Source organism: Tiliqua scincoides, chromosome 2 (assembly GCF_035046505.1).
Source record: "Tiliqua scincoides isolate rTilSci1 chromosome 2, rTilSci1.hap2, whole genome shotgun sequence".
NCBI classification, from domain to species: domain Eukaryota; kingdom Metazoa; phylum Chordata; class Lepidosauria; order Squamata; family Scincidae; genus Tiliqua; species Tiliqua scincoides.
In genome coordinates, this window is record NC_089822.1 from 166,009,002 (window position 1) to 166,035,713 (window position 26,712).

Sequence of the window (26,712 nt, forward strand, 5' to 3'; positions counted from 1 at the left end):
AACTGCTTCAGGGACTCCGGCTCCGGATTTTGCCTCGAGGTTGACTCCTGAAGTCTTTCCCATAACTGGATGTAGCCACAAGGCAGTGGAGGTTTGGGATCAGAGATTTCCTTCTCTCAGATGAGCTGCCTTCCCAGGCTATCGAGTCCCATCAACCCAGTGGTTGTTTAGTCGCCTCTTACGACAACTATAGCCAAACTGAGGGCCTATTCTTATCCCCCAGCCCCCAAGGGAGACATTTTTCAAGTAGCTCTGTCAGAATTGAGGGGACTAAACAGAACATGCAAACATTTGCTCACTTCTTATTTTTTGACATTTAGTTTGCATTATTTACATAAACAAAACTAAACCAGAGAAAACTAATGAAGAAATATCAATGCCAGAAAGTATTTTTTTCAAAAAGAAAATAGAGTATCAAGTATCATTTCACAATGCAATTAAAAATGTAAACCCCCCCAGTCCCAGTCCTAGCCAAATAACATTTTTATCAAGTGTAATTCATCACTCCAGGAACATTCAAATGTGGCACAAGACAGTGAGCCTGTGATGAATACACACACCCACCCACTACATCAGTGGTATTCAAACTGGGGCGTCACAACTCCCCAGCCTGTGGGTCCTGGCCTCTGCCCCCTTAAGGGGCGGGGGCAGCCAGGAGACAGGGGAAGGCAGCGGCATGATCTGCAGGATCGCGCAACTCAGGGGGGCTGCAGGGGCTTGAGTGCACTTGCCCAAGCTTCCTGCAGCCTCCTGAGGGTGCAAGGAGCCCTGTGCAACCTTCGGCAGGGCTCCCCAGGTCAGGAAAAGTGAAAGCGGAGCGATCACGCCCCACTCCACAAAACCAGAAGCAGAGCACGATCACTCCGTTTTCCCTTCTGAGGGGGCTGCAGGGACTGGGGTGCACCCTCCAGTCCCTGCAGCAGCTGTCCCTGTGTGCGGCGAGCCCTGCACAAGCGCCTGCAGGGCTCCCCAGGTTGGGGAAAGGGAGAGTGGGGCTTTCACGCTCCGCTTCCATTTTTGTGGAGGCAGAGCAGATCCCTCCACTCTCCCTTTCCCTGACCTAGGGTGCCCTGCAGGCGCTCGCGTAGGGCTCCCCACACACAGGGACGGCTGCTGCAGGGACTGGTGAGTGCATCCCAGTCCCTGCAGCCCCCTGAGCGACGCGATCCTGGGGATCGTGTCGCTGCCTTCCCCCTGCCCCTGCTGCCTCCACCCCCCCGCCCCTGCAAAGACTTACTAAGGGTTTAAAATCCCGGAGAGTTTGAAAACCGCAGCACTACATGCATGATGAGATGAGGTTCCAGCCTTGAGCACCTTCCCTCTCCGCTTTCTCCACACTGAATGTAATACTAATTTATTGAAACATGGGCTCTCCTTGATTCCACAATCTAGATCACAACATGCCTAAAATTCTGGAAGGCAAGTATAATTTGAACAGGTCCTGTGTCCCAATGCTGAAAGGTATGATAACTCCAACATCCCTGAATGCAGTGGTGCACACAAAGATAGGCAGTCTCCTATGAATGTTTCAGTATATACAAAGGCCTGCAGTAAAGTGGGCACTGGAACAATGATGTGAGAGTACATATGAAAAGACTGTTTTTAGAGCATGTCACACATGCATGCCCTACATCAAGGCTCAATGTTTATTTAACATTTATTATTATTATTATATTTAATGCCAAACTACATGAAACACAGTAGTTAACTGAAGTTGAGCAACTGATACAAGTCTCAGCCTGAGACCTAAGTATCAGCTAGGGATCGATGCAGTATGTACAATGTTCCTTATAAGCGCCATTTTTTGCAGCTCTGATGGTGTTATTTCAGTTGCTTAAAGTAATTCACATGACTTTTTGAGATTGTTCCATGTGCCCCAATGTCATTGGGGACCACTTTGGTATATTTTGTCCATAGCCGTGTGATTTTGTCAGGGCAGCAAGGGAGGATAACCCTTGCCTTCCCGATAGCAGAGTGGCACGGGAGCGTAGGGAGACAGCACAAGAAGCAGGAGATCCCAAACAGAGCCAAAGAAGCAGACACAGGCTTCTTTGTTGCAGAAGCAGGTATCGGTAAAAGGAGCAGGCAGAAGAGTAGTCAGTCAAACGGTCCAGGAGTCCAGGATACAGAGAGGCACAGTGACGGTAAGCAGTCCAAGTCACAGACTAAACCAGCAGCACGACACACAGAAACTCCACCACAGTAACCCACATTTGGTGTCTGTTCTTACCCCCATATATACCAGGGCCAGCCAATCAGAATAGGGCGAACTCATCGTCACAAGACCGTCTTGTGACTCTTTCTGATTGGCTGTCCAGTGGTGCATTGCACCACTCCACCATAGCCTACGTCACTCTGCTCACATCCACCCAAGTCACATGGCTCCCGCCTAACACAGGTGCAGTTGATTGCTAATCACACACATAGACAGTGCAGCTGTTCCCTTTATTAACATTTCACACCAGGCCTGGACATCAAGGCCCCTCCTGCCACAACCTGGCTTACAACAATTCAGGGTCTGGGATGCCAAAGGCCTGACAAATTTCAATGGCCATGTCTTGATATTTCTGGATACTTTGCTTTCCAAATTTCCAGTAGCATTGCAGCAGCCTGTCCTGGTCCCTTAACAGAAACTGCTGAGCCCTTTGGCCCACTTATCAACAGATGACCAGGAGCCATAGCATCTGACATTGTTCTTGTTGACCCAGGCAACGACTGACCCAGTACGGATTTCTGTTTATTTTTCCTCATCATAATTGAGGGTAGTTGGGCAATTTAGTCTGACTTCTCACTTGAGACCTGTCTGGCTTGGGTGACCTTTCTGGTAGCCGTGCCACCATCAGCATAGTTCTCAGTATCATCAAAGCACGCAAACCCCTTTATTTGGTAGTGTCCTTGGAGGGAGGAGGAGCAGGATATTAAACTGCAACTAAATTTTTAACTAGAATTACTGTGGAATGAGGGAAGTTGTAAGAACTGACAATCCACTTGCAGCTCTTTCCATCCCTAAACATTTCTAGCTAGAACTAGTTATTCTGGTGCTGCAGAAGATATGAATTATGGGTGAACAGTGTTCATATTGAGCCTGTTTTGCTCAAGTGCTTAACTAGTGGGTTCCCCATTGAACCAAACAGATGTGCTGCAAAAAGCAAAACAAAAACCCACTCACTGTTTGAAGCCCAGTTCAAACATTGCAATGAGGCTACCACCCAAAGGCAAAGTACTAGCTGCACAGAAATTCATTTGTGAGAAACAGCATCCCCAAAGGTTTCAGACCATTTTAGCCACAATGGCACAAATGAATATGATGACATAATGAGAAAACAATCTTCTATTTAGAGAATGTTTGTACATACTGTAATGGCCTAGATCAGCAGGTGCCAAATCTTGGCCCACGGGCCAGATTCAGCGCTTGCAAACAGCCTTCCCTGTAGTAAGCAGCGCTTACTGTTCCGCACTGCTCAGTTTTATCTTCTGATCCAATCTTTTCACAAAGTCGCACCAGGTAGCTGCCCGTTGTCCCAGCAGGCTCTATGCCCTGATTTTTGAAGCTGCTGCCTGGAGATACTTTGTGAAACGTTCGGATCAGAAGATAAGACAGAGCAGCCCAGAATGGTAAGTGCTGCTCACAACTGAGAAGTCTTTCCCCAATGCAATGGTCTGCAGCTTGGCGACCACTGGCCTAGATCATGCAGCTCCACACTAAAGCATTGGGAGGGCTATGGATGTTGTTTTCAAATGCATCAAGGACACCATTTAAGAATTGCCTCTTTGGGTCAGTTCAGTGGTTCACTGACTTCAGCATACTGCCTCCAACAGTAGTTGTGCAATAGGTGAAACAGAAGGAGGAGAGAGTAATCAATTCTCTGTTGAACTTTACAAACTTTAGAACCTCATTGCCAAGTAGTTGCATGTTTGACCATGTTAGGATTAACAGAGACCATTAGCTACTTATTAATTAGCTAGCTATCTTGCCCTTTTAAAAACAAAGTTGTACCATTGCCTACACTTAAGCCTTATACCACAGCAATTCAATGGCCTGCCTGATTCTCTGGCATGATTCTTGCTTCTGAACAATATTTTAACCATCTTTCTTTAAGTTTTACTACTTCATTTACTCTCTATTTATGTTCTCAAAAAATCAACAGTTATAAAGTGACATTTTACCAGAATGTATTCCTTCCCTTAAAGTTGAATTACTCTTCTATTTGACAAAGAATTCAGGTTTCTCTGCAGGTTGCAATTACGATGTTTTCCATGTATTTGCTTTAGCAAAAATATTTTAAAAGCAACCCATTAAACCTTGCTTTTACATTTCTATTAAGCTACATTGGGTATTATCTCCTTGCTTCCCTTTTAATTTGTGATATATACTTTTATTTTGTACATCTCATAGCACAATTCTGTCTCTAAATGCTTGAAGAGCCTTTTCTACCTTAGTCAGTGCCTTTTAAAAAAGGTACTCTATTACACATCATTTCACCCATCACTGTACCTTGCAGCATGGCAGACGTGGTGTAGTAATTAAAGGGTACATTTTTCACCAGATACTCCTCAGAATCCAGCAAAGACAGCTTATCTCCTACAAGAACAGATTTCCCTGTGCCGGCATTTCCCACCAGCATGACTGGTCTGCGTCTCTCCAAGAGTTGATCCATAAAATAGCGCACCCGGATGGTTTCATTGGTGTGCACCAGGCAGGCCTGAAGGGAAAAAGAGAGACATTTGGAATAGCCTACCAAACTAAGGGCCCAATCCTAACCTGTCCTACAGCCAGAGTAGGGCTGGGTCAGGTTGCAGCACAACTCAAAGTACCCCATGTCACATAGCAGTTGCCCCTATGGGATTATTCAGATCTGCACCACTTAAATAGGAGGCAGCAGCCCAATCCAAGCAGATCCAAGCTTGGATCCAAGCAGATCCAAGCAGCCCAATGTACGGCCAGGTCGCCAGGAAGGGGGTTTAGGATCTGGCCTAAGTGCCAGATCCTCGTTCTGCCCCCCCCCGGGCCCAGTCCTCCCACCAACCCACCCATCTCTCATTCTCCCTCTGCCCCAGAACACCCCCATTCCAACCTGCACCTGCCCTCCCCAGATCCCTGCGATGGCCTGACTCAGTTAGTGAAACAAAGTCAGATTAGACTCTGGAGGCCAGTGCACACCCCATGGTGATTCCCGTGGTGATTCCCGTGGTGGTGCAAAAGTGTCTTACAGCACTTTTGCGACACCTCTATGCCGGTGCAAGAAACTTGTGCTGACCCAAGAACACGCTCTAAAGGCCGAATCCTATCCAATTTTCCAGTATTGGTGCAGCTGCAATGCAGCCCGAGTTAAGGGAACAAACATTCCTTTACCTTGAGGAGGCTTCCACGACTGCCCTCCCGCTTCCATTGCAGGATGCAGTGTGTATCCCCTGGCATGGCCGCATCAGTGCTGGAGTGTTGGATAGAATTGGGTCCTAAGTGTTTTAGCAGCTGTTTTCTCATTGTTTTAAAATTGTTTGTTGCAGTTTTGATTTTATTGTTCATTATGCTTTGTAAGCCACCCTGAAAACATTGTTGGAAGGTGGTATAAAACTTGCAGAGGTAATAACAAGCTGACATACAAAATGTGTAATAAAACAGGTCACAGCTTTATTAAACGCAATAAGAAATAGAGAACTTAACGGGCAGTGTGAAGGGGAGTTCTATAACAGAGCCTGAACCTGCTTTCCAAGGAGGGACTGGCATGGCACATCAGCCACAGATATCTCCCCTTGGCCCACCCCAGTTCAACAGGAACTGGCTTTCTACCTGAATGACCACACTAGATGACGGGCAAGCCTTTTTAAATCAGACCCAGCAGCTGCACCAGTCTGTGGAGAGTCCCTGCTCATCAGTGAGTCCCCTCTTCCTCTCAGAGTCACTTTTAATTCTGAAAGGAACATCCACCTCCCATGACCATTTAAATACTCCCCACAAAATTCAACACCCCTTCCATGGGTTTATTCACTCTTCACACAGGTCCAAACCTGTAAATTTGTGACAAGAAGCAACTGAAATTAAGTAGCCAATCAAACATCCAAAATATAGAAAGAAGATATCTCGGGAAGCGTAAGGCATGTCTGCGTCACCTGGAGAGAAGTGGCCACTGGTGCTGGGCCAGTGCCAGTTGGCACTAAGTTTGAGAGCCGCTTTGAGGCCTGGCTGGTGCCCCAGCAGCGCCAGCTGGCGGTAAGTAGTATCAGGGTGGGGGTGGCAGGGAGTGGGTGGAACAGGGTGGGAGAAGGTGGGGCAGGGGAGGAACCAGGGTGGGAGGGGGTGGGACCTGACATGTCGGAAGGCCCAACATGGAGCCTCTCAACTCCGCACCAGCAAAATAGACAGTGCAGACTTGAGGAGCCCCATTGTGTGGCTTGGGGCTTTCCTAAGGGGGACAAAAATCCCCTTCTCCCAAGGAGACCTCAGGCAGCTGCCACAGAACCACAGAATGCTGCGGTAGCTGCATTGCCGCTTTTAGGATTTGGCTGTGATTTACAAATCATCTCCAAAGTGCTCCAAGTCAGGAAAGGTCAAGTTGGAGCATTCGTAGAGCCTCCTTCACTATACCCTTCGCCTCCCTGAATCAGAGCAGCTTGAATTTCACCATTTGAACAAGTACAATCAATCATGAACCAGTTTGTCCTGGAATGGGGGGGGGGAGCCTTGCTATGAGAACTATGGATCATGTTCAAAAAAGCTCTAGCAGTTTCTGAGGTCAGCTCTGTGTGGTCAGAGAACTCCACTATGTGTGATGGCAAAGAGACCATGAAGAAAAACATGGTTTGTATGACCCCAATTTGAGACTTTAATAATCCAATGACCCTAGACAGCAATAAAAGCATGGGTTGTATATCAGATAACATCAAAATAAATGAATGCTTTTATTGCTAGTATCCCCTGTGAACATCTTGGCCCAGAAAAATGAGAATTAGAATCACAAAGTCTGCCAAAATGTGGCTGGCAGGAATAGGAACGAGCATAAGAGGAAAGCAGCAGGAATGTGCTTCGTGAGAGCAGGATGGAAAAAAACAGCCTTCTGCACTGGGCTTCCTTGTCTGGTGCAAGTTCTCTACAAAGATACATTGCATACAATTCCCTCATGAAGTGACGAATGAGACAATGTTATTTTCTCATTACACTTGGCACTAATTGCATTTGGCTGCTCTCCACTCAACGGAATATGAACCTGACATGATGAGCATCTCTACATATTGTAAGACAAAGAGGCAGACAGTTGGCCCACTAATTGAATAAAACAAAACCAGAGAAGTTCAACTAAAACATGGGATCACAAGCTGTTGCTTCTGATTCTGTCCCCATGGCCTGCAGGCAATGGAGCAGGTCTCTAAGCTTCCAGGAAAAATGACAATTTCAGCACCAGTCTGATCTTGTCTGATTTTGGAAGCTAAGCAGGGTCACGCCTGGTTAGTACTTGGATGGGAGACCGCCTGCGAATACCAGGTGCTGTAGGCTTGTACCATAGTCTTTCGAGACTGAAGGTTGCCAACCAACCAGTTGTGAAAGTGGACAAATCAATCCTGCCAATAATAAGTGCTCAGAAATCACAATAATGTTCTCCCAAGTGCACCGAGAGGCTTAGAAATAAAAATCTAATGTCAACTAATTTGGGGGTTAATGTCCTTTTTGAATCCCTGGTTATCAGAAACCTCCAAACACACATTCAGACACATATTCCCATTTAATTCACTACAGTGTACCTGGTGCTGAAAGCATGCTGTGAAGCACGCTCCATAGCTTCAGCGTCAGGTTTATTTCTACAACCGTAAAACATTGTACAGGAAAAAAAATTCAAATCTTTTCAATTTGAAATCTTGCCATTTCAGTATCTTGGACACAGCCATTCATCAATTCTTCACGCAGAAGGAATGCTCCAGCACACTCCTTTACAGCAGCAACATCTCTCCAGTGAACATCTTTCAAACATACTAACCCAGGCTAAAAGAGGCAGAAGCAGAGCTCCATGCAGCATCAGTGTGGCAAGTGTAGGTTACTGGAACACAAGGAAGGCCAACACACCCTGAACAATTAATTGCAAGTCTACTCTGGTAGGCATAACATCGGTTTTACCCTCTTATCAAAACATTTGCTTTCACACTTCGGTATTAATACATGCATTGGACAGAAGCAATATGGTCACACAGTCCTACCCCACATCTTTGCTTATCTCCATCGCACCCACACCCGCATACATGTAAACACAATCACTTACCTGTAATGGCATTTCTGGATCAAATTCAAATTTGGGGATGAGCTTGGACCAAGGTTCAAATTTCTTTGTTTCCGGGTCAATGTAAAAATCAAAGACCGTCCCTTGAGAAGGAAACTTGATTGTCTTGAATTCTGTCACCCACCATTTACTGAATTCAACTCTGTAGTCTACAAGCTGTCAAAGAAAATGTGGAGGAAAGCAATTTTAACGCACACAAAACAATTATCTGCACATGTTTAAGTTGAACCCAGGTCACTCTCAGTTACATCACATGCCCAAATGGAGAAAGGTGGCTTGGCTCTCACTGCCATTTCCAACCCTTTTCCATCTCTTCCAGGAGAAACCCTTTCACAATCCAAGATCCTGCTGTTAGGATGTCTTCCTACCATTAGAAGTTTTCATAGCATTAAAAAAAATTATCTTAATACTCTTATTTCCTAAACAAATAATTATTCATGATCAGAACTGACTGATGCAAGATTTATCACACATAATTAAACTTGTGTAAACACTCAGAGAATCCAATCGATTGCCCAAAGAAAACAGGATGGTCACACCAAGCTATGCACTGTGAAATATTTCTCTATCACTGAAGCTTTCCAGTTCACAATGACATAATCCTTGTCCCTGAAATGCCCAGAACAGAAAGCAGAAGCCAGAAAACAACTGGTTCATGGGTTTTCTATGGACACATTGACAGTTTAAGGGTGCAATCCTAACCCACTTTCCAGCACTGACATAAGGGCAATGCAGGTCCAAGGAAAGGAATAAACATTCCCTTATTTTGAGGAGGCCTCCGTGAGTGCCACACAACTGCTGCAGGATGCAGCACATGCTCCATTGGCACCGCTATGCCAGTGCTAGAAAGTTGGTTAGGATTTGGTCTCACTGATTTACAAATCCTACAGTCATTGTAAAACAACATGACTGGTAAGAGAAGCTAGTAGCAAGGGGCACATTCTAGTTTTCAAAAAATAAGCCCATATACAGGAGAAATGCATTACTTTCTACATGTCCTTCTGTGATGTCCCCACTCTCTTGGACACCTTCGTCCAAGGGCAGACAAGCAGTTAGGGGGCTGCACAAGGACATGATTCTCTCTGCTTATTTACTCTGCCTCTGCATCCATCAACCAGTTGAACTAAGTATATGCTTCCACTCACGGGCAGCCCAATCCTATGCTTTCCAGCACCTGGAGGAACAGCAATGCCAAAATAGTGACTGCTATATCCTGTAGGCACCAGAAAGTCACTGGAGGTCTCCTTTAGTCCCCCTCCCCTGAGGAAAGCCCCTTCCACAATGGGCTTCCTTGATTGTGCACCAGCTAATTCGCTGGAACAAACCCGAGGAGCTCTATGTCGGGCTTGTAAGCTTGACACAGAGCTTTGGATCTGGCAGAGGAGGCTTCCACTGGTCCCACCCCCTTCCTGGGCCAGTCCCTTTCTCCATTCAGCCCTTCCCCCACCCTAAAAAGGCTGTCTTGCTGACTGACAACAAGATTTACCACCAGCTGTGCTGCAGAGTCATCTTCGTGGCACTGAGGCCCAGTGCTGACTGCCGCTACCCCGGCCAGCGCTCCCTCCTCACCTATCACCAGTGCTGGGCTCCAGTGCCAGAGCTACAGGGCCATAGGATTGAGCTCCTAATCCCCATAAACCCTTTACATTTAATCACCATAAACCCTTTACAGTCCCACAAATCCTGTAGCCCTGGTCCCACCAGCCTGTCCTTGGAGGCTCTGCCCTTGCTCCTTCATAGTCCATCCTGTAATGGCACATTAACATGCTTGTCTTCTTTGTCTGCAGATGGGGCAATGAGTCTCTAGGATTGGGTCAGCAAGCAATATGGCTCCTTCCCCACCTCTCAGGTAAGTATGCCCAGCACTGACCCCTGGGAAGTCCTTAGGAGCTCTGGCCAAGGTCCTCTTGGGAAGGTCTTGTAGTGGGTTGGGTGCCCTGGCACCACTGAGACTGGCCCCAGTGCCACAGGTCTCATAAGCCCTTGTCCCTGTCAGCCTGCCATTGAAGGTTCTGCCCTTGCCTCCTCTCTCCCTGGTGGGGGGCCTTAGTTTCTTCAACTGTTGTCAGCCTCACTGCTGCAAGCCAGTTACCCCCCCCCCCCCACAGCTGGCCCCATTCTGTAAGGGGCCGGGTTTCTTCCAGGTCTCCAATCTGTGGCCACCAGCATTTGGCCCTTTCTGGGCCTCATTGGACCGCTCCAAATTCCTGCACTGCTGTGTTAATGTTGGAGTCACTACTTCTGGCCTCCTTGGAGCCTTGTCAGGCTGCTTCACTGACCCTTTTCACCACGTAACTCACACAGCAGCAGCTTTCAGGCCTCATGCTGGCTGGGATCCTGTTGCTAGTTGGCAAACATACCTAGAACTTGCTGTGTCATCAAATAAAATGAAATATAATGTGTTACAAAACATGACATTATACTAGATCTTAGAGAAATGGTGTCACTGACACATGTATATTTATCCCAGCTAACTGGACAAAGAGGCTCTTTTTAAATGGTTGGCAACCTTCAGTCTCGAAAGACTATGGTATAAGCCTACAGCACCCGGTATTCCCAGGCAGTCTCCCATCCAAGTACTAACCAGGCCTGACCCTGCTTAGCTTCTGAGATCAGACGAGATCAGGCATGTGCAAGGTAACATATTCAGCAGGGGGAGAGCAACTGTCCCCATTCACCCCAGCATGATGTGTTTTCCAGTGATGATTGATGGTGTCTCTGTTGCATCTTTTTTCTACTGTAAGCCCTTTGGGGACAGGGAACTATTTATTGATTTATTTTGCTATGCCAACCACTTTGTGATTGATTTTTTGTTGAAAAGCAGAGAATATAAATATTCTTAATAATAATAAAATATATATAATTCCTCCTTCCTCTGAGAAACACAGGGTGGCACATACTGTGAGTAGACATACTGGCACAAATGCTTTGGACTGAAGTATCAGTTGCCTAGGACAAGTTCACACATGCACGTTCACATACTGAAATGTACAAACTCCACTGAAAAAGCCTTGTATCTGGAGTGAAGTGAGGTCACATGAAGTTCTTTCCCTGGTGGCTAATCTATGATGGCTCCTTTGCACATGAAATCATCAAAGTATTAACACCCATGTGTGGGCCAATCCTTAATGTTCAGTGCTGGTGGCCTCCTTGCTCCACGACTTTACTCTCAATTCCCCAGAAGGGCTACAAGTAGGGTTACAAGATACATAGGGAGACAGAGTGCCCCTACCTTTAACCATTCTATAGAAGAGGGAGATTTCGTTGGTGCAGCTTTTTAAACACTTCCATGTTGGGCTGTACCCAACAAGATTCCATCTTCTTTACAATGATTAAAGGTACAGGCACTCTGTTTCCCTTTGTATCTGGTAACTTTAGCTACAAGGAGAAATCTATGAACATTGTGGCTTGTACTCAAATGTAGGTTGGTAAATGACAAGTACCAAATCAGAGATTGCTGCCTACCCAGCCTCTAAATCTCACTGGATTCTTTATGAATTTTTCCCCTGGATTTGTTGGCTGCAGACGGTTTCCCAATACAAGTCAAGTGAGGCCAGAAATTCATTTAGTGGAGGTTATCCAATTTCCAGATAGAGAGCAGTGCTCTTTTCAATGACAACTGACATGCAACAGCTTCATATTTCCTCTATAAACTAACCAGGGGTGTTCTTACCACTCTCACAGACAGCTGACAGCCCAATCCTAACCACACTTTCCTAGGACTTAGCCCCACTGACTCTAATGGGACTTACTTCTGAGCAGACATGCATAGGATTGGGCCCTGAGAATCCTGCAGGTTTGCACAGTTAAAGTGATGGTCACACCCATCTTCCACATGGCCGTGATACTTTTTCATCTGCTACAAAGAGGGTATTGGTTGCAAAGACCACACTTTTTCCTTTGCAATCAACAACCACACTAACACATGTGTATACTTGAAGCCTTTCTATAATATCTGTTGCTCCTTCAACTCCCTTCTCACCCCACTTCACCAACTGTCTTCCTTTCTTATCCCTAAGAAATGCAGTTTTCCTATTAAAAAATAAAACAAGAAACAACAGAGATGACCTAACTAGCACCCCCAGCCCCCTTCCTCAATCAATAAACTACCACCCAGCAGAGGAAAAATAAAATTAAAGAGGGAGCTGAATACCAGGACAAACAGCCACGCCAAGATGAAGCTGACTATCCTTATGCACTAAAATAATGCTAAACTGGAGAAATTCCAGAAGCACATACAGCTGGAGAGATGATAAATTTCAGCTGCTTGAAGAATGAAGGCTTATTGGTTGTAATGCTTTTACCTCTACCCTGGCTTTCTAGAGAGGAACCTTGCTGCCCGCCTCCTAGCCTGCTATAGTGAGAAGGCATTCATATTGTTTATTCTGACATTTCAGCAGCAAAAGGTCAGAAGCAAGGGCAATTTCTATGGTGAGCAATAAACAGATTTTATATTGGATCATTTTTCACCGGATCTTTGCTTGTTCTTATTCAGACTACAGCATTTTGGATCCTGAGCTTTGACATTTACAGAGCAGCAAAGAAAGAAACATGGAGTGCACTGTGAAGAGCAACATTGCAGAGGGAACGTTTGTACAATGAGAACTGCAAATGCAATTTGCAAAATATTTCTGAAGCAAACATTGATGTGCAAGTTTTATAAACAGTGCACTCCTTTGGCACTGATAGAGCAGACACCAATACAGGGGAAAGTCCACATCAAATCATGATAGGAGAGACGTTAACTTATGCCTTCAATAGTTAAGCAATATGGATTCTCTGTGTTTATGGATAAAAGAATTCCACACAGGGAAGGTCTGTAGCTTAGTGGTATAGCACATGTGTTGCCTGGGAATGTCTGAAACAGGGGGAGAGCTGCTGTCAATCAGTGTAGATCACTGTGCACTTTTCAACAAGTGGTATGAGTACCACTGACGGTACTTCATGGTATGACTTTGTGGTGGTATTTGGTTCTACTGCTATAGGTACCTAACACCTTTTAACCTGGTCTGCCAGAAGTGAGGCTATGACAAGCAGCAGCCTGGCCCTTCAAAAGAGGCATGAGCTGGGCAAGGGTGAAAAGCAGAAAAGTGATCAGGAGGCAGTAGCAACTAGAGAATGCTTTTCCTTGCTGCGAAAAACCATTGATGCACACAGCAGCCATCTGCTGCAGTAGCTGAAACAATGTTACCTGCAAAGATGGTACTGGTAAAAAGAGGGAAAACAAGACTGAAAAGACTTGGTACATAGACAATACTAAGCCAGACTGTCTATTGCAGAGATGTAATAATCCAGCTCAGCATAAAACAGTTTCACACAGCAGAAGCAGCCCAGATATATCAACCAATGAGTCAGCTAATCACTTCATCATAGCTTCCATGAGGATGATAGGTATGTGGGAAGGAAGGGCAGGAGGCAGGAGCAGGAGGTCTGCTCTAGAGGGTAGAGCCTCTGTTTGCCTGAAGATAACATCCGAAGGTCGCCAGTTCGAGGCCACTGGCACTGTGAACGGTGAGACCTTGAAGCAGCTGACAAGCCGAGCTGAGTTACGCTGAGTCATTCCACCTGCTCTTTGGCCGCTGTCCGCTTGTGTGGGAGGAAAATGGAGGCCAGAATGTGATACCAGATCATAAAAGATCCATCTGAAATGTTGTGGTTCTTGAAAGACAGAACCTTCTTCATTTGTAAAAATCCCTATTGGGATTTAGTATAGCCTGCCTATGTAAACTGCCTTGAATTAAAGTCTGAGGAGAAATCTGATGACCAAGAAAGGCAGTATATAAATACCTGTTAAAAAAAAAAAAAAAGATACTTGGTACCTCTGCTACCGACAGCCTGTTGCTTCACTTTGGGGTACCCAATTCCTCCCTGTAGCGGGACATCAATGTCTGATAATCAGGTTCACAGGAAATACATTGGCCGTTTCAAGACCAAAATGTTTGAGAAGAATAATTCAAGAAAAGTTTTGGTAACATTCAGCTACCACCAACAACCCACATATGGTTTAACAACAAATGCAACTGACCAGATGCCCAAACAGTAACCCTGTGATGGAACCAAGCAGTCCTTGAAATTGTATATAAACCTCCATCAAAAATTATTGTGAAGACAGACAGTTACAACTTGATGATACACATTTCTATTCTGTATCTCTGTCCTTTGAAAAATGCACATGCAATACAGTGCTGAATTCTGAATACAGTGGGCTGCAAACAACTTTGATATAATCGCATATGCATGACAGAGGCACACACGCACTCACATGCTGGATCCTAATTCAACAGAACCTTGTACATGTAGGAAATCTGATGTACATGTGGTGCTCCCATGAATAGAAGGCCTTCCTCTTTAATTTCAGTGTCAAGAACAGAACTCAGAGACTCCCTTATGCGTCCAGAGCTTCCCCAACACTGAAATGAATGGAAAAGTCCTCAGACATAAAGGAGTTTCATATATACATACATCAGAACACCTGCAGAGTTTTGGGCCAAGCTATTTCTAATTCACTCTCTCCCCCACTCACTTTCATGTTGCTGACTAACAACTGTCGGTCACGCAGCGTACAAAGGACTGTAATTAAAAAATGACCAACATGAAAGTGATCACAGTTTTCAACACTATCAGATAAATATGCAATGCACATGTCAGAATTTCTTTTTCTATTTAAAGAAGCAGCTCTGCTTCATCAACTTTATCAACAGTATAAAACTAGCTAAACAAAAAAAGATCAACTTGTATGCCTTTTAGATATTCTAGATTAATTCAAGAAAATCAATTGTCTCTCACAAAGGGCAGCTCAGTGCCCTCAGTGCTATCAACTCAATACGCAACTCTGCTTAATTGTGGAGTAAAGTAAGATCAATGATAGTTGCTTTTCTCCTCCTGATGGGTCCACATATTGCAGCCTCCCAGTCAGGTGTGTCTGTTTGTGGTGATGCAAAAGTGGTGCAAGATGTTAAATGCTAGACCAGATGCTCTTTACCTGTCTCTTGATAAGACTGGGTGATTAGTTAGCAGCTTTGTGGAGTGCTTGATGTGAGTTTTAGATCCACTTCCCTGTTCTTGTTCTTCCCAAAGGTGTTTCTGGCCAGTTATGCAAAAGGAGGATGCCTTGCTGGTGAGGTGGGTCCCTTGATTGGGTTTGAACCCATCTTGCCTAGTGCCCAGCTTGTGCCTTTATGCAATGAGCCACTGGCACCCTGCTTTGCCTGAGTTCTGTTAAGGCTCCCTTTGTGACTCATCCCAATCCTTTTCCTGGCAAAAGAATTCCTTTCAGCTGGCAGACACTCCCATGAGAACACAAATCCTTGCCATGTAAGGGCTTGGGTATTTGTTCCACTTGGTTGCCTTCATCCAAGGGACCTATGTTGCTACCTGTGCTCTGGCCTGCTGAAAAAGTATTCCTTGGATGTGTTTATATGGCTGGAATGAGGGGACCTGAATACTAGGCACAGACATCCCTAGTAGTTTTTTGATTTTCCCTGTTGCTGCGGATGCCACCATGATTTCTGTAGGAGGTAGGGATGCTGGGGAGTCTTTGTGTGTACCATAGTGTTCATGGTTGCGCAGGTGCCAGTGGCTGTGTTGCTCATCCCTAGCGGCTGGCAGGGGGCGCCCCTCAGCATTGGTCATTCATTGGCCTTACACCTGACCCCACCCCTGCTAAGTTCACCCTGGCCGTGCTTCTCTGGCTCCCAGTGTTGGAGCTGATTGGGAGCAATGACTGGCTCCTTAAACATCACACCAATGACACGCAAAGCCATCACATCAATGACACAGTGCCATCCATGGATTACAGGCCGTGTCAGTGCTTCCATAGACACTGAGGGTGTTACTGGGAAGGGCTGTGCCATGTTGCTTTGTTAGAACTGGGGGCTTGACATTTGGCCCTCGTTGCACAAGTGTCGGTGTGCCATCAGAGTAGCATTGCCAGAATAGGTTAGGATATGGCAGACGTCACAATGTGGTCTGAATAGGACTAGACCATTAGTTGACTGTAGTTTTATGTAAAATTGTGTTGGAGTAGAACATCAGAAAACAGAGAATTAAAGCTAATGCCAATAAAAAAAGTTCTGTAATGCTCAAAGCTTGAACTATGAAGACCAAGGAAAAACAATTGACAAGAGAAAAGGAAAATAGTTATCAGACCCAAGATGCAAAGGTCCTTCAAAGTGAAGCTGAAAGTTCAAAGAAGGTGAAGAGCTCTCCTATAAAGAAAAATGAAGATGAATGGATGAATGAATCAAAATTAAAATGAGTTGCAATTTGCATGTCTGTAATTGGATGAAGACATGCAGCATATTCATCATCAGAGAGGTCTAACAATCAGAAAGAATCAAGACAGTAGCTGTCTTGATTTGGTTCTATCATCTCAGAAACAGAAATCTGTGGCTTAACAGAAATTAAGTGTTGGAGGGGACTTCAGAAGTTTGATGTCTCTTCTCAATTAGAAATTCCTCTAGCAAGCAAACTGTGGAACAACTAAAGCACCAACCATTTCCAAGGCCTGTCATCAGAAATTGAGAAAATGAATACAGAAGTGAGGAAAGAGCTCCAGGCTTGCATTAATGCTATGAAATACTAAATTAATCACTAAATAACAGAGGTGAAAAACAGGATTAAATAAGTAATTGGATAATAAGGCTAATTTAGATGCAGAACTAAAATGAAAAAGAAAACCTCCTTTCCTCCCTCCTGTCATGATAGAGTCAAAAAGTGTAAAGAATAAACTCAGTTTTCCTATGTGCATGAGAAATGGAAAAAAGTTTTGTAAAGTGGAAAATCAGCAGAGAGAAATGAATTTCAGAGTCACTATTCTGACTAAAAGAGAAGGTTATTTTACCTGCTTTCCATCAAGAGCTCTCTGTAATTGCTGATTTAATATAATTACAGTGTATCCAAAAGCCAAACAACAAAACAAAGAAACCAGTTACAGCTCATTATTCTTCCAACCAGGGGAAGGGGAAAGAGAAAAGATTTGGAATTTTAGCAAAGACTGACAATCTTGGAAGAATCCAGGCATTTTATGGAATCATCTTCTATTTACATATGTATATAACAAGAGATATTGGTCCCCTTTTAAAATTGGAGTGGTAAAGAGAATGCCAGTTCACATTCACACACTTCAGACAGGCTTAAGAGATTAATGCAAGGTCATCCAACGAGTCAACAAAGCATATGTATAAATTGCGTCAGTGACTACCAAAATGCAGGCTGGCACTACAGATCCCTGTGGCATCCCACCGCCACACGCTCCCTCGGCCCTAGCACATCCCAGAATGCATCCGGAAGTGCTTCCACTGGGTGTGCTAGGGCCAAGGGAGAGATCGTTGGCTTTGATGTGACTAGGAAGTGACTTCGAGGAGCACCAGAGGCTGCCTCACGGTCTTGGTATCCATGGATCTGTGGGTGGTGGAATCTGTGGATACCGAGATGATAGATAAGGAGGAACTATTGCAATCTCTTTTTTTACAAAGTAAATTTCATTCACTGTCCCACCTCCCAGTACAGACCGCTCCTCACTTCTGGGTTTTTCTTACATGGCACAAATCAGCAAATAAATAGTTTCCTGTTACAACATTTAATTACTGGTAATCCTTGTGGTCTCTGGGGGGTGTCGGGTGTTGCTGCGACTCCTTATTTGGGATAAATCTGCTTGGAGTTGTCCAGGAACAGGCACAGGCTTCCAGTCATGGTTACTAATTTAAAAATATGAAACTGAGGCTGCAATCCTAACCATCAGGCTGCAAGCCTAATGGGGCTTACTGTCAGGAAAGCCCCATTGAACAAAATAGGACTTGCTTCTTAGGAGACCTGGTTAGGACTGTGCCCTAAATTTTTTAGTTCTGCTATTAGCAGTTATGTCTTCTTACCTGGTCTTGGAACGTGGCACCACCAAATGCCCAGACAGCAGCAAAGACAAAATAAAGTTCATAGAGCTCTTTGGGGCAATCTGGAGGGGTATTCTCCTTGGTGAGGAGGCATTCAAGGAGGGAGCACAACATCTGAACCATGCTCTGCTCAGGAACTGGAATAATCTTCTTAAATCTATAATGGGAGAATTGAAAACTTAGGAAGTTTAATTGGATTTAGCATGACTGCCATTTAACAATACGAGGAGATAGGCATATAAATCCTCTTTCCGAACATAAAATTTTTTTCTTTCATTGTGTATATCGTTCTTATCCACTGCTACAGAGAGGAATAAAATACCATCAGCACGCAGCCAAGTAATAACTATAATCATAAGTTAGAGTCATTTTAAAACTTTGATCCTCTTGAAAGTAGTGAAATGGAGCCTTGCTAAGGGCACTGATTTGCCACAAATGCGGGGAGTTCAGAAGTGGTCAAATAACAGAGTAATAAAATAAGCCCTTTCATCTCATATTTTACATGGGCTTAGGCTACATTTACAGACATATGAAACAGGAAGAGCCCTGCAGTTTGCTACAAAATAATTACAGTTATTGGAGAGGCTGGCTCTTCAAAATATACTTGTCTTAGAACCATCTGCGGCTCACCCGAGAGTTTCACGTGCAGCTGACACGGGGCATCAGGATAGCCTTTCCCCTCCGCCTACACTATTTACAGGTTCTAACATCACCCCACTGACAGCAGCAACTGTGGAAGCCTGTGTTACAGCTGCAAAAATTATTTCCTTTCCAAACCTCCATCTGGCTCACCTGCAACCTCATACTCCATCATGGCCTTGAAGACCTGGTCTCTATGCCAAAACAAATGTGCACTTTTTAAACCTAATTTGAAAAAACAAGTTATGACTTATTTAGCTTTCCATGCACACTGGAGAGACACTCCCAGAACCCTTCTACTGTCTGATATGCTGCTCTAAATGAGGGTCTATTGTCATAATCATTAGGTGTGTATTAAGAAACATGTGCGTCCTCTGGCCCTCAGTATATGGTGAGTAAGCCGTGTTAGTGATTTGTGGGAATCCCTCCACAGGCAGGACATGCCTTCTGAACCTTCTGAACATGCCACCACAAGCTCTCACCCGCTGGTCTCTTGAATGATTGGAAGTGGGTCCCAGCTTTTGACAAGCTGAAGAACACTGCAGGAAACAAACCCATGTGGGTTTTTGATTTGATGTGTAAACTCAACCTTAGTCCTGCTTAACTGTACCTGGTTCTTACAGTATCCAGACAAATGGGCAAATACTTGTCAAACAAAATGGTCAGGTTCGCTCGTTCACTCTGGATTTCTCGTCTGTCAATCCAGCTACTCACAGGGGGATTCCAGCCCAGATCAGCTGGATTGATGTAAAGGATCCCTGGAGACACAGAGCAACAGAGTTAGCAACAGGGCTGACCAATTTTTAGCACATCTAAATAACTGTTAAATAAAAACGGACAAATTTCATGTGGTTATTCAGGAACTTAACAGCAAGTAGACATTTGGATAAGATGTTTATCGTGCATGATTCGTATTAGCCTTAAAGCTTCTGATAGTTTAATTCTTAGTTGTGTACTTACAAACCCAAGTGACATTGCCACCTGCTTTTCTCTTGGCAGTGCTGACACCTACTCTTTTCTAATCTGTGCAATGGAGACAGCTGGATATCCTGCCTACTCCCTCATCTTTTATTTGATAAAGTTAGTGGTCAGCATGGCTCTTTGCTTGTTTGAATATGTAAATCCCTGCATTAGAAACGAAGAGAATCTACTAAGGATAATTCTAGCAAATCTGCAACGTGGGTTGTAACTATGGCAAAAACACAACATGTTCATGTAATCTTAGTCATCATTCCATGGATCATCGAGCAAGGACTCCTATGCTAAGAAGCGACAGGCCTGGATATGTACTATGCAGACAAAAAACCTGACGCAGAACAACAGTCATGTATAAAGACACAGTCCCTGCATTCACTGTTACCTTTTATAGGCAAACAGCAGCAAGGGGGTGAGAATTGGATTTGAGAAGGGTGTATTTAAGATCTAGAAACATGCAAATCACACATGACAAACACATACCCATCCCTGTGAGATGCTCCCTTCATGAGCTCAAGCGAAGGTTTTTCACGTTCTATCAGGTCAAAATAAAAATGCCACCTCCCCTTTTTTTGCTCCCTGCCATCTACCTGCTCTGGAAACAGTGGCTGGGGTGGCAGACCGCAGGTGGCTGATCTCAAACAACAGCCTCATAGTAGGATTGAGAGGAATTCTTTCATTGCTCGCTAGAGTCAGCACCTGCAGGAAGGAGGATATAGTTAGATTAAGAACACAAAAAAGCACTATGGGCCACAACAGCCACACTGAAATGCATCAGTATTGCTTGAATGCAGAGCAGATTGGTACCTGCCTTCCAGCAACAGAACTCTTCATGTTAGTGGAAAAGTAAAGGTAAACTGCACATTACAATTAATGCATGTGCTGGCCCTTTAACATTTTTTGTTTTGTTACAAATAGGGAGTGCACAATCCAGGGTGAAATCATGGGTGAGCAGGGGGCTTTAATACCTTTCTCCACCATGGTTCCAATGCAGATTAACCATACCCCTACCAATGCACTATTCACAGTGGTAAAAAAGCAACCATTGAAAGCTGCTGGAAACTGTAAATGGCACACGGGGGCACACAATCCAGAACCACAGCAGGGGCAAAAATTAAAGCCCCTCTAACCCTTGCCCCTGTTTTGGTCTGGATTGTACATCTCTGCACATGTTCTCTGACAAAAAGTATGCTGGCCCTTTACTGTAATAAGCAGCATGGCCTTAAGAGCCTCTAGACAAAAAACCTACAATTAAGAAAACCCGTAAAATGATCCTCCAGCTTCATCCCCACCAGCAAGAAATGAAATAGCACACATTCCTCCCAGTCCCCCCTGGAAAACGCCGAACAAACATATGATTAATGCTCTGTCTCCCCCTCCCTTTGTCTATTTTTAGGTATTGTCAATGCCCCAGAAACTTCTGTGGTGGCTGACATGGCTGGATGTGTATTGGTCTCTCTCAATGTCTGTACTTCACCCAGAGAATGACTCCTAGCCAAGCCTCTTACAGAAAGAGGCATGTGCCCATTGACTGGGTAGCCAAAAGCACCTGTCTAGGTAAAGGGAAGGGATGGAGTAGCCAGGTGGCTTTCTTTCTTATCCAATCAAGAAACCTGTGGCATCATCCAACCTTGCTTTCTTAAGATCAAGAACAAAAATGTCTGGGTGTGTTTCGCTAATCTGTTGTTGGAAACAACTACAGCCTTGTGGAAGGCACACCTACTTACTCTTCAGTAAGTGAAGAAGGTAAGATCCCTGCAACAACTTGCTAGCAATAGGGACTGTCTCTCTAGCTAGACAGGTTTAGTGGAATTAATGTTATTTTATTTACTCTTTCCACTCAAGTCAGCCTGTAAACTTCACTGGGGCAGCAGGTTGGGGTTACGCATTTTTTCTCATAAGTAGCTACCCAGCTGTCCCTGCTGGGCCTAACTAGCTACTGCGTCCAATTTTATCAAGTCCTGCCTTTCATCAACCCACTATTTACACTCCTCTCCACCCCACCTCACTTTGTTTTAATTCTGTTTTCTCTTCTGTATTTAATTCATTGATCATCCTTTGACTGCTTGCCTGCCCAGTCCACATTCGCTGGCAATTCAGCAAGTTATCAGTTCAGATTGTACAGAGTGCTACTGTGATTAGGTGTTAAGCAAGAACTACTGGGATTTGTATTGTCCTGGGAGGAAACAGATGTCCTACCATCCCACCTGTTTTTCCTAGCCAGGGGTTAAGGCAGGTGCTATATCAAACAGTTTCCCTCTCCCACCCTTCAGTCATTGACACAGTAAAGAAGCAGGGAGCAGGAAGGGGTATGCTGAGAACTAACCACTAGGCAGGCGCTACTCCCCTAGGTCAGCCTCCAACTTCCCTAATACAGGATGAATTATTCAGCATTGGCTACAATGTCACAACAGTTACTTTCAGTATCTGGACAATACCTTCTGAACATTCACAGAGAGTAACAAAACTTCCTTACTATAATTTGTGTAATTATATATACTATACTTACTATACTATCCTTACTATAATTGTGCATGTGTGTGCCTAAAACAGTGTTTGCTCTGTTTCTTGAAGAAAATGCAGTTCTGACACTTCCCAACAGCAGTTTAATCCTACAGTTTACTAGCTTAGCGTGTGCATTTTGTACAAAGGGTAGATTGTCCTAGGTACTCCAGAATAAGAGTGCAGCTGCTTTACCTTATTATCGTCCATGACAGTATTGAGAGATTCAATCCACATTGGATCAATATCACCATCCAGCACAATCCATTTGGGGCCATCATGCATAATATTGGCCAGGTCGCGCATGATCGATGAAAACAAACCTAAAGAGGATCACAGGCATTCAGTGGGATTCTCAAAGGCACTGCACATGTTCTTCCATTATTGGGAAGGATTTATTGAGTTTGCATGCAAACAAACAAAGCAAAAACTAAATGCAGGTAGTCTAAATCTGGTAATTACAAAAACAACAGGAAGCAAATAAAATCTGCTTTAGGAAATAATGCATAACTGGGATGAAATAATGTCACTGACAGTAATCCCACATCTTTTAATACTTTGGGGAATGATTATGGACAAAAAAGTAAACTCAGGGTACTCTGATCAGATTAAAAGGAGAAGTGACAACAGTGATTTAAAACAGCATTCTGCTCAAACTTTGTTCTGTCCCTTTTCCTCAAAATGGCAATACCTTCAGGGAAATACCACAATGCTAATCAAAGGTTTACAAACTTAGGCTCCAGAGGACTCACAGGAGACTACCCACAGTTAACAGTCTGTCCTCTTGCTATCGGTATGACATGCCCATTTCTCTGAAAGTCCCTTGTGAGAGCAGGACAGGTAAACAATGCACTCCTGGATGCCAATGATTGCTGTACATGTTACAGTAAAAGGAAGTCCACATTAAATATTGTGTGCACATCTGCTTTTGCTTTGCTAAAGGAGATATATATGACATTTTAACATGTATCTATATTTACAGTCAACATGTGATGTAAAGCCCAGAGTCGTAGGAAATTTCTGTCCTCCCTGAGTCTTTTTGCTTTTATAAGCCTGGGAAAGTTTATTCCCTTGATAGTTTCATCATCAAGTCCTAAGAGAAACATAATACAAATATGCATTCACAAACACCAGCGAAAAACAATTCACTATGGTAGGACTATGCTTCAGGTATCAGCCCACTGTGCTCTCAATCTGTTCCTTCATTTATGTCATCCAATGAAAAGGCACATCAGGAATGCAGCTGGTAATTCCAAAGAGGTTACAGAGCTAGTTTCTGTCACCTTGGCCACTGTCCCTCTCTCAGAACAACGATAAGGTGGCAGAGCCATGCAGAGTTGGAAAGAAGAAACATGTGGGACCCACAAATCAATAGATATACCTCTTGATATTTGGGAGATTACCATAAGAACATAAGAACAGCCCCACTGGATCAGGACATAGGCCCATCTAGTCCAGCTTCCTGTATCTCACAGTGGCCCACCAAATGCCTCAGGGAGCACACCAGATAACAAGAGACCTCATTCTGGCGCCCTCCCGTGCATCTGGCCTTCTGACATAGCCCATTTCTAAAATCAGGAGGTTGTACATGCACATCATGGCTTGTAACCCGTAATGGATTTTTCCTCCAGAAACTTGTCCAATCCCTTTAAAGGCGTTCAGGCCAGACGCCATTACCACATCCTGCGGCAAGGAGTTCCACAGACCAACCACACGCTAACCATTTTGGTTAGGAGGAGCAAGGAAAGTTCTGTAAGCTAGAGCTACAGAAACTTGAATGTGCTTAGGTAGCTTGCAGAGTCTCCAGAAGGTCTTCAAGCAGTCTATGGCTGACCAGGGTCTACAGCAGGCATTTCCAAACCCCAGCCTGGGGGCCAGATGCAGCCAGCAGCAGCATGCCTCTATCTGGCCCTCGACAAGTTTCTGGTCTCCTGCGGGCCTCTGGCCCGCTCAATCAAATGCAGCCAAGGGGTGTTCTGAGGGCTGGTAGGCCGTGCATTGTTTCTCCGGCCCTTCGAATGCCTAAAAAATCTCTTCCTGGTTTTTCCGAAAAACCAGAAGTGATATTTTTGGGCCCTCTGAAGGCCTTAGAAGGACTGGGGAGGCCTCCCTGGCCCTCAGAACATGCTCCAGGTGTGATGTGCTGGTTCTGAGTATTTACTCCTGTACTTGTAAATAAGCTCCTTCTGGGGTTGGGAGTCCATTTGAGTGTGTGCTTTATTTCTGTGGTGTATGTTGGTGCTAGGATAAATCATGGAACTCTGAGCCCATTCATGCATTTATTCATTCATCTAAGTTCCATCTCTAACATATTTATTTATTTTTTCGGTCCTTGACATCATGACAGATATTTAATGCAGCCCTCTGGCCGAAAACTTTGGAGACCCCTGGGCCAGAGCACTGAGGTTTGGAAATCCCAGAAAATACTGAAGATGTCAGATCCAAAGTGGGGGTATTAGACAGAGAGGGAAAAGTCCTTGACATTCAGGGCCAACAGAATGAAATGAGATGCGTGCAGAGAGTGCAGTGGTGCTGGCACAGCACGCTATGGGCCAGACGAAGACCAGAAAGCGATGGAGAGGTAAATTTTTTACTTACCTCTCCATAGCTGTCCAGTTTCAGTACAGCTTTTACTTACTTACTCCGCCACTGCTTTGTCCCCAATGGGCCTACCTGGAGCTGCACCAGCTTTGGCTGGTGTAAATCAAAGTGGGCCCAAAAAAGCATCAAGTTTGGACTGGGGGCACAGGATATCAGCACTGCCACTGTTGCCAATATCTCCCCCCAGCCCATCCTAGACAATCCCTGGCTGGTTCCAATCCCTGCCCCAATCCTCTCTTACTCAATTAAGGGCCATATCCTATTCATTTTTCCAGCACTGGTGCAGCTGTGCCAATGAGGCAAGTGCTGCATTCTGCAGCGGAGGAACAGTCACAAAGACCTCCACCAAGTAAGGGAACATTTGTTCCATTTCCTCAGGGCTGCATTGCAGTTGCACCGGCACTGGAAAGTTGGATAGGATTGGGCCCTAGGACCCTGGGTTACAGGTTGGTGTGGTCTCCCTCTGACTTCGGGTCCACAGACTAGGGGGAAACGGGCATTGCCACCCCAAGAGTTGAAGGAGCATCCTGTGGCCTCCCCACCCTTTTCCCAGGTCACAAAAGTCATCCTCATATTTCAGTGCGTCCCATAGCACATTTTGAATAATTATGTACATGGAAAGATATTTTTCTTTTAAAACAGTTAAATTGGTGATGGAGCGGACAGGAAAATGTGCCAATTAATTCCAAGGAAATTAACGTTTTGAAAAGTGTCTCTTGAGGAAACTGCATGAAAGTTCAGATGAGAAAAAAGCAGTGCTGGAACAATAGCAGTCCTGCTGCACAACACACCAGAGAATTGGAGTTATGACTTTTCATGAAAGCCTCAACCGTGAAAACAGAGAGTCAGAGGCATACAAGAAGAGACAATGAAAAAGCTCTAACGGGTGATGAGAAAAATCTCTCGCTTTTGATGAACTCTCTCAATGCAAACATTTTGGAGATACGGTGGGCTTTTTAAGAACATAAGAACAGCCCCACTGGATCAGGCCATAGGCCCATCTAGTCCAGCTTCCTGTATCTCACAGCGGCCCACCAAATGTCCCAGGGAGCACACCAGATAACAAGAGACCTCATCCTGGTGCTCTCCCCTACATCTGACATTCTGACTTAACCCATTCCTAAAATCAGGAGGTTGCGCATACACATCATGGCTTGTACCCCATAATGGATTTTTCCTCCAGAAACTCGTCCAATCCCCTTTTAAAGGCGTCTAGGCTAGACGCCAGCACCACATCCTGTGGCAAGGAGTTCCACAGACCAACCACGCGCTGAGTAAAGAAATATTTTCTTTTGTCTGTCCTAACCCGCCCAACACTCAATTTTAGTGGATGTCCCCTGGTTCTGGTATTATGTGAGAGTGTAAAGAGCATCTCCCTATCCACTCTGTCCATCCCCTGCATAATTTTGTATGTCTCAATCATGTCCCCCCTCAAGCGTCTCTTTTCTAGGCTGAAGAGGCCCAAACGCCGTAGCCTTTCCTCATAAGGAAGGTGCCCCAGCCCCGTAATCATCTTAGTCGCTCTCTTTTGCACCTTTTCCATTTCCACTATGTCTTTTTTGAGATGCGGCGACCAGAACTGGACACAATACTCCAGGTGTGGCCTTACCATCGATTTGTACAACGGCATTATAATACTAGCCGTTTTGTTCTCAATACCCTTCCTAATGATCCCAAGCATAGAATTGGCCTTCTTCACTGCCACCGCACATTGGGTCGACACTTTCATTGACCTGTCCACCACCACCCCAAGATCTCTCTCCTGATCTGTCACAGACAGCTCAGAACCCATCAGCCTATATCTAAAGTTTTGATTTTTTGCCCCAATGTGCATGACT

General features: G+C 44.7%; 1 protein-coding gene and 1 pseudogene across 1 annotated transcript in view; both read right to left on the reverse strand.

Annotated features, from left to right (window-relative positions):
• The window catches only part of DNAH9 (dynein axonemal heavy chain 9), a 275,746-nt gene that overhangs the window by 157,733 nt on the left and 91,301 nt on the right, over positions 1-26,712 (reverse strand). Inside the window, exons 33-38 of the mRNA XM_066612893.1 lie at positions 22,469-22,596; positions 20,362-20,470; positions 19,407-19,554; positions 18,140-18,314; positions 8,250-8,423; positions 4,496-4,703 (exon numbers count right to left, since the gene is read on the reverse strand). Of these exons, the coding sequence (XP_066468990.1) occupies positions 4,496-4,703; positions 8,250-8,423; positions 18,140-18,314; positions 19,407-19,554; positions 20,362-20,470; positions 22,469-22,596 (942 nt within the window). The remainder of the gene's footprint in view (positions 1-4,495; positions 4,704-8,249; positions 8,424-18,139; positions 18,315-19,406; positions 19,555-20,361; positions 20,471-22,468; positions 22,597-26,712) is intronic.
• Positions 10,804-10,921, reverse strand: LOC136643291 (5S ribosomal RNA; annotated as a pseudogene).